The sequence below is a fragment of the Corvus brachyrhynchos genome, unplaced genomic scaffold (genome assembly GCF_000691975.1).
Source record: "Corvus brachyrhynchos isolate BGI_N302 unplaced genomic scaffold, ASM69197v1 scaffold10, whole genome shotgun sequence".
Taxonomy (NCBI): domain Eukaryota; kingdom Metazoa; phylum Chordata; class Aves; order Passeriformes; family Corvidae; genus Corvus; species Corvus brachyrhynchos.
The window spans coordinates 2,922,316-2,929,613 of record NW_008236180.1 but is presented as its reverse complement, the minus strand read 5'-3'; the positions used below and the strand labels follow the sequence as shown (position 1 = coordinate 2,929,613).

At 56.9% G+C, this 7,298-nt stretch overlaps 1 protein-coding gene across 1 annotated transcript in view; it reads right to left on the bottom strand.

The window, feature by feature from the left end:
* Positions 1 to 1,110: 1,110 nt before the first annotated feature.
* The window catches only part of BPI (bactericidal/permeability-increasing protein), an 8,449-nt gene continuing 2,261 nt past the window's right edge, over positions 1,111 to 7,298 (bottom strand). The window contains exons 4-15 of the mRNA XM_008635782.2: positions 7,004 to 7,159; positions 6,714 to 6,777; positions 4,715 to 4,778; positions 4,168 to 4,259; positions 3,827 to 4,003; positions 3,542 to 3,601; positions 3,250 to 3,417; positions 2,907 to 2,974; positions 2,627 to 2,669; positions 2,202 to 2,265; positions 1,666 to 1,742; positions 1,111 to 1,400 (exon numbers count right to left, since the gene is read on the bottom strand). Coding sequence (XP_008634004.1) covers positions 1,353 to 1,400; positions 1,666 to 1,742; positions 2,202 to 2,265; positions 2,627 to 2,669; positions 2,907 to 2,974; positions 3,250 to 3,417; positions 3,542 to 3,601; positions 3,827 to 4,003; positions 4,168 to 4,259; positions 4,715 to 4,778; positions 6,714 to 6,777; positions 7,004 to 7,159 — 1,081 coding nt within the window. The 3' untranslated portion in view covers positions 1,111 to 1,352. The remainder of the gene's footprint in view (positions 1,401 to 1,665; positions 1,743 to 2,201; positions 2,266 to 2,626; positions 2,670 to 2,906; positions 2,975 to 3,249; positions 3,418 to 3,541; positions 3,602 to 3,826; positions 4,004 to 4,167; positions 4,260 to 4,714; positions 4,779 to 6,713; positions 6,778 to 7,003; positions 7,160 to 7,298) is intronic.

Here is a 7,298-nt window from a genome sequence, read left to right as displayed (position 1 = left end):
GGCGCCGCGTTCCGCCCTGCCGCCGTTCCAGGCCCAGAATTCCACCGCGGCAATCCCAAAATCACAGAATTAATTTGGTTGGAAAAGACCTCCGAGATCATCGATTCAACTTGTGACCCAGAAGCACCATGTCAACTAGACCAGGGCACTGAGCGCCACGTCCAGTCTTTCCTTAAGCACCTCCAGGGACGGTGACTCTGCCATCTCCCTGGGCAGCTCATTCCAAGGTCTAATGACCCTTTCTGTGAAGAAATTCTTCCAAATATCCAACCTAAAACTCCCCATGTGCAGCTTCAGATCATGTCCTCTTGTCCTGTCCCTTGTTCCCTGGGAGCAGAGCCCGACCCTCACCTGGCTGCACCCTCCTGCTGGGGAGCTGTAGAGAGAGAAGGTCCCTCCTGAGCCTCCTTTCCTCCAGGCTGAGCCCCCACAGCTCCCTCAGCCTTGCCTGGTGCTCCAGCCCCTTCCCCAGCACCACTGCCCATCTCTGGACACGCTCCAGCACCTCCATGTCCTTCTTGAAGTGAGGGAGCCAGAACTGGCAAAGGACCTCACAAAGGTGTGGGCCTCACTGGTGCCAGGGGGACAATCCCTCCATGGCCTGGCTGCCCCACCAGGCTGATACAGGCCAGGATGTCCTTGACCTTCTTGGCCACCCGGGAGCCTTGCCTGGTGCTCCAGCCCCTTCCCCAGCACCACTGCCCATCTCTGGACACGCTCCAGCGCCTCCATGTCCTTCTTGAAGTGAGGGAGCCAGAACTGGCAAAGGACCTCACAAAGGTGTGGGCCTCACTGGTGCCAGGGGGACAATCCCTCCATGGCCTGGCTGCCCCACCAGGCTGATACAGGCCAGGATGTCCTTGACCTTCTTGGCCAGCCGGGGCTCATGTTCAGCTGCTGTTCACCAGCACCCCCGGGGCCCTTTCCACTGTGCTCTTTCCAGCCACTCTGCCCCGAGCCTGGAGTGAAGGATGGGACAGCGGGACACAGGTGTTCCATTGTGCCTCGCCAAGGCCATGGAAACAGCCCAATGAAGTGGTCCTGATCCAGCTCCAGCTCCCACCTGGCCCAGTGCAGCCCCAGGCACAGACAGTGACACTGACACGAAGGCCCCAGCACCAGCACCTTTATTGCTGCTCAGAGGGAGGGAGGGGAGGGGGTGGCTCAGGACAGGGCACCCCCAGCTCTTGGTAGCACCAGGTGAGGCCCCAGAAGGAGGATGGAGGGTCCGGGCCAAGGCAGCAATGTGGGACACTGGCAGGAGCGGTGCCCTTTGGCTCTGGCAGGGGCAGGGAAGGGCAAAGTGGTGAATGGAGCATTTGCAGTGCTGGAGGGCTCTCACTGCCTTATCTTCATCCCCGGGGCTGGAAGTGAACATCTGCTCCGAGCAGCAGGAAATTCTGCGAGAAAGAGAGAAAGCGCTGGGCTGCCACTGGCCCTGGCAGCTGCATTGCCCAGCACCCACCACATCCCTGAAGGGAGAATGGATTGGCACATGTGCTCTGGTTTGCTGCTGGGCCATTGGGATCTCGGCTGAGAGCACCCTCCCATCCATCACTTCCCAGCACAGCTGGGGGAACTGGATTTGGAGGCTGTGCTGGTATGCAGGGGCTTGGGGGCAGCGGGATGGGCTCCAGCTGGGACCAGGTGCTCCCCCTCACTCACCTGGTAGAACCTCACAAGGATATTGGAGAGCTGAATCCTGTCCAGAAGCGGCAGAGGGAAACCCTCATCTAACCGGGCTGGAAAAGACAACACGTGTCTGCATTGGGATGGGAATGGGAATCAAGGAAGCACGGAGCACACAGAGAAGGTGGCCACCGCCTTCCCCCAGTCCTTTTCTCTCCTCTGCTGCTCCACAGAAGGGCTGCTTGTTGTGCCATGACACTCCCCTTGGCCCCTCCAGCCACCAGCCCCACTCTGGTCTGAACTGCTGGCAAGGCAGGAGAAGCAGAGATTCGGGGAGAGGGTCTGGAAAGCATTAGGATATGCACAGGGCTCATTTTTTCCATTGCATTTGCTGCTGGGAGCCTGTCAGAGCAGCAAGAGGCTCCCACCACTTCACTGCAGCCTCCTGCACGCACTTTTCCCCCAGATCAGCCTTAGCAATGAGGATTTAATTAGCGAGCTGGCACCACTTGGATGGAGCAACCTGAGTGTAGGGTGCTCCAGCACCCCCATTCTCCCCAGCAGGTTCTCACCATTAAGACGTGGGAGCAGGATCTTTGAAGTCAAGATGTTCATTAAGGACTGTATCGTTCTCACCTGGGGAGAGGGGAGGAGGGGAGGAAAAGCTTTAGTCTGTGGGACAGGAGATGTGCAGGCACTGGAGGATAAGTGGGAAATGAAAAAGAGATGAGGAGCTGGGATGGGCACACACTTTGCCAGAGACCAGCAGCTTTGTCTGGCCACACTGGCAGAGTGGGAAATGTTGGGGTGAGAGCAGCGAGGGATCAGGCTCCGCATCCTTTCCCAGCCTTGCAGGCTGAGGCAGGAGGTGGCTGCAGGGTCAGTGTGGGGTCCTGGGTGCATCCTCAGGTCCTCTGTTGGGAGGCAGGGGGAATGAGCCGTCCCCCAGAAGGCTCCCAGCTCCATGCTGGGGGCTCTGGTCATGGTCATAGCTTACCTCGAAAGTGCCGACAGCAGAATCCTTCAGAGAGAGCCTGATCCTGCACAGGGACAGAAGGGGTGCTTTGGAGGATGTCCCAACGGAGGGAACAATTCCACCCACTACCCATCGACAGCCATGCAGGTCCCTCTCCCTCCAGCCCCAGCTCATTCCCTCCACACCAAGCCCACATCCCTGGGACCTTCCCACCCCGCCTCTGTTGCTGGGCACCCAGAACAGAAACAACCCCAGAACAGAAGCCACCCCCTGCCCAGTCAGTGGCTGCTCCCCTCTGTACCTGCCCACATCCAGGCTCCCAACTATGCGGTCGGATCTCACGTTGATGACAGCAGACACATTCCCTGTCTGGGGAGAGAGCACAGAGCTCTGGCAGTGCTCACCCCACCTCACCCCAAACCAGACACCCGGGGGAACGGCTCTGACCAGCTGAAACACAGCAGGACCACTGCCCATCCAGGGGCGTGTTTGCACCCAGCATTAAACCTGGAATTGTTCTCTTGATGCCCCCACTGCACCCGGACAGCACCCGGAACCTCCCCTGGCAGGATCTGGGCAACAGGACTGGGCTCAGCTCAAACTCCCTTCTTTGCCCCACTGCCACAGGCTGTGCCTGAACTCACCAGGCTGAGGAGGAAGAGTGGAGCCAGACTGGAGTTGGGAAGGATGGCATAAGCCTGGGCATCCACAATGGGATTGAGCGAGATTCCTCCTGGTCCAATAGTCAGGAACGGAGCAGTGGGAGTGGACAGCCTGAACTTCACTGGCATGTTTGGGTACATCTCCTCCAGCTGTGTGGGCATAGGGAGAGGATGGGAACAACGGCACAAACCCCCGCTCCTGGGGGAGAACACCTGGCACAGAGCAAAGCCTGTGTGTGCAAGAGCTCTGGGCAGGCAGGGCCAGACTGCTCACCTGGGGAATGAAGACTGAGAAGAGGGAGGTGTCCAAGCTGAATCTAGAATCCTTTGGGATCTGCAGGGAGACGACTGTCACACTGGGGCAATGTGGCACAGAGGAGCCCATGGTGAGCCCTCTCATCCCCACACACACCTGTGTCTGACAGCCCAGCCCCATCCCACAGCCCCCAGCTCTCTCACTGGGGCTTCTCCAAGACTGCTGGCTGCTCCCGGAGCTCCTCAGCAAATGGAACCTCTTCCAGGGACACAGGGCCAGCCCTGTCCCACTTGTGCCACTCACCATGTCCTCCGTGATTTCGAAGACCAGTGCCCCGGCCTCGTGGTAGGCGATGCCGGCTGTGTTGAAGAAGTAGCTGGAGGCTCCAAAGTAAACCATGCGGTCGTGATCCGAGGGGAAGGCCAGTGGCAGCGGTGAGAAGGGGACGGTGGAGCGGTGGGCCAGGGAGTAGAACTCACCCTGGGAGGAGGGAGAGAGGTGGAGAAGGGGTGCAAATAGCGGTGGGCTTCACCTGCTGACTCAGGCTGGCAAACAGCTTTTGCAGCGGGTACCAAAGCCTTGGTTCCCATCTGCCTGTGGCAATGGCATTGGCCAAATCAAGTGTCCCCAGGGCAGCCTCTCACCTTCAGGCCTGCATCCAAGAACTGGGCAGTAGCTCTTGGGGCTGCCACCAAGGAGTAATCAATCCCAGTCTTGGCATCTATCCTTGCTGTGACTGTAAACAGAGGGAAGAGGTGAGTGAGAGGGAGATGGTCAGGAAAACTGGGAGCAGATGGCCTCTGCTGGCATCTGGGCAGTGCCATGCCTGGACTTCCTGGTGCATCAGCTCAGTACCACCTGCATGTGTGCTTGCTTCTGCAAGAAGCAAAAAACCCCCATTTTCCTCCTGGCTGTTTCTCCTGTCCAGCTCCTGGACCTGAGGAATGGCCTGGATCCCCCAGCTAAAGCAGCCCGAGCCCCTGCCAGTCCTGGGGCACAGATCCTGGAGGGATCTCCGCAGCCAGACAGGGCACACAGTGATTTGTCTCTGCTGAGAAGGTGCTCCCCAGCTCCCAGCTTGGGTGCCAGAGTACCAGCAGATGGGGAGTGGACACAAGGTAAAACACTGTCCTCGTGGCTGGGAAAAGCTGGAAAGAACTGCTCCTAAACCCACATGCAGCCCCTCAGTACCTGGCAAGGTCTGGACAAACTTCTGGAGCTCGTTTCGTACAGACTTGTCCACAATGTCACAGATCTGTGGGACAGAAAGGCCACAGAGCTGAGCGGGGGCAGCCAGGTCACAGCCCCCGCTCGGAGCCTCAGCCACGCTCCCTGCTCTGTGAATAAACCTGCTTAAATAAAAGAGCACACACTGTGATGATTGTCTCCATTCATCAGGCAGTGCATGAAGTGTCTAAGAACCAAGCAGGGCAGGGTTTATACCTACAAGCATCTGCTTGCAGCAATTTCCCCTCGGCACAGTTGAGCTCTGGGGAGGCCCTTGGAAGGAATCTCATGTGGCCCATGCAGGAATGAACTGGGCTGAGCAGCCAGGACTTGGCCGAAGAAGACCAACAGAAAGGATTAACCCACCCCACAGGGGCAGGAACACTGACTGCACTGAAGATGAGCTCTGCTGAACTCCTGAACTACAGTTCTGTGTGCCAGGGTAGAAGAGTGCATCCCTCTGCCTCTGCCATCCACTAGTGAAGCCCCAGCACTAGTGGGGATTTTCTTGCAGGCTCACCACTAGCCTGGGAAATTTACTGCAGGACACAGTCCTGCAGATGGCTGAGGAAATCTACACAAGCTCCCTTCAGTGTTTTCCCTGTAATGTCACAGCAGCCACGGGCAGGATCTGTCTGTCATCTGTCTGACTGGGCATGCAGCCCACAGAGCTGATGGTGAGATGCAGCGCTGCGGAGGGGCAGTGACCCCCTCATCTGACAGAGATGAGGACAAAGACAGGACAGAGCCTTGGGCATGGCCTTAGTGACAGCAGGTTGCAGCTCTTCCCTGTGGCCAGTGATTTTTTTTTTGTCTGTGCTGGAAATGCCCCATCGCTGCCTGTGAGGGTGTTGCTGCAGGCAGGCAAATGCAGCCCTGGTCCCAGTGACTGGGATTTCCCCGTGACCCAGATTTCCCTGTTGCCTGGATTTCCCTGTGACTGGGATCTCCCTGTGAATGGAGTCCTGGGACTGGGAGAACAAGGACTGCCCACGCATTGCAGTGAGTGCAGGAGGCAGACACAGGCTGGGCTGGGTTGTGGCCCAGCTGTGCCCAGGGATCCTGGTGCAGCTCACTCCCTGCCCCCGCCCTCTCCTGCCCATTGCCCCCCACACCATCACTCCACAAAGACAATGAGGAACGTGTGTGGGGCAGACAGTGCTTGGAGGAAGAACAGAGGGCAGTGGGGTCCCTTTGCAGTCCCAGAGGTGCCCTCCTTCCAAGGGACAAAACAGCAGAAAAGGCCTCTGAGGCCTGGTGTTGCTCTGCTGCCAGACCATCTGCTGCCATGGGCCCCAGGGGCCTTGGTAAAGGTGTTGCACGGAATTGGGAACAGTGCCTGGGCAGGATGGGATCTTCTGCAAGAGTGGGATTTGCCTGATCTCCAACTGCCTCCTTCCCAAGCAAGGTTCACATCCAGAGAGGCTGTAACTCATGCCAGTTATCCTTGTAGTAATTATTGCTAACAGCTTGTTTCCATGTCTTTTTGCAGGTCTCCTGCATGTCAGTGTCTGTACCAGGCAGCGGTACCAGAGCTCCCTGATCCCCCTCAGTAAAACAAAACACCAAATGTCTGAAATCCAGGAATGAGAGTTTCCCCTCAGTGCTCCCCAAAGCACTCCAGAGCATGGCTGCTTAAAGGACAGCTCTGATCAGGTTACAGTGAGTTTGGCTGAGACATAGCATCTAATTAACTGACCACATGGAAAGAAAAGTTTTTGTTAATTAGGAACCAGTTATGCTGGGCTTTGGTAAAGGGTCCAGGTTTCAAATTCAGCCTAAGTCACACTATGCTATAGAGCCTGCAATGCCCATTCCTTTTGTTTTTACTGAATTGGCAACAGAGTCGTGTGCTGTGGCTATAGTTACATCCCTACATCTGATCCTTCCAGCACTTCACCTACAAGTGAGGGCTAAAGACCACCAGAAAACCCTGGAGCCCTGCCCTCCATTGTTCACATACCTTGTCCTCCAAAATCTTTCGGAACCTGGACTCAATAGCCCCGTGGAAGAGGTTGTAAAGCCACCTGCAGAGAAACACAGAGAGAAGCCCTGAATAGCTCAGATCCACACTGCTGAAGTGTGTGCCCAGGAAAGGGAGACCCTAGAGATGCAAGACCCTGGGAACATCATTCCCACACCAATTTGGCATCTGGCTTTGCCCCAGGGTTTACATTTGCAAACAGACTCACTGGTAAACCACAGAAGTCTGGTGTCTGCCCTGTTTCCAGCCCTTCCAGTGAAGTTACATACCCCAGCCTGCCCGAAAAGAGCACCCGGACTTTGGAGATGCGGGCACTGCACTCCGAGGTGCTCACGGTGGGCTTCCCAGCGGCATCGCTGCCCAGCCTCAGGCTGATTTTGATGTAGACATTTTCCGCCTTCAGGTCAAATGAGCCATGGTCCCGGCTGCAGGGATGAGAAAGGGATGTTTCTCAATGCCAAGGCCTGGTGAAGGGACCTCAAGTCTGCTTCAGGATGAATCTATCTAGATCAGTCTCCCCCTTGTATGATACATCCAGAGGAGGCTGGGAAAGTTTTTAAACTC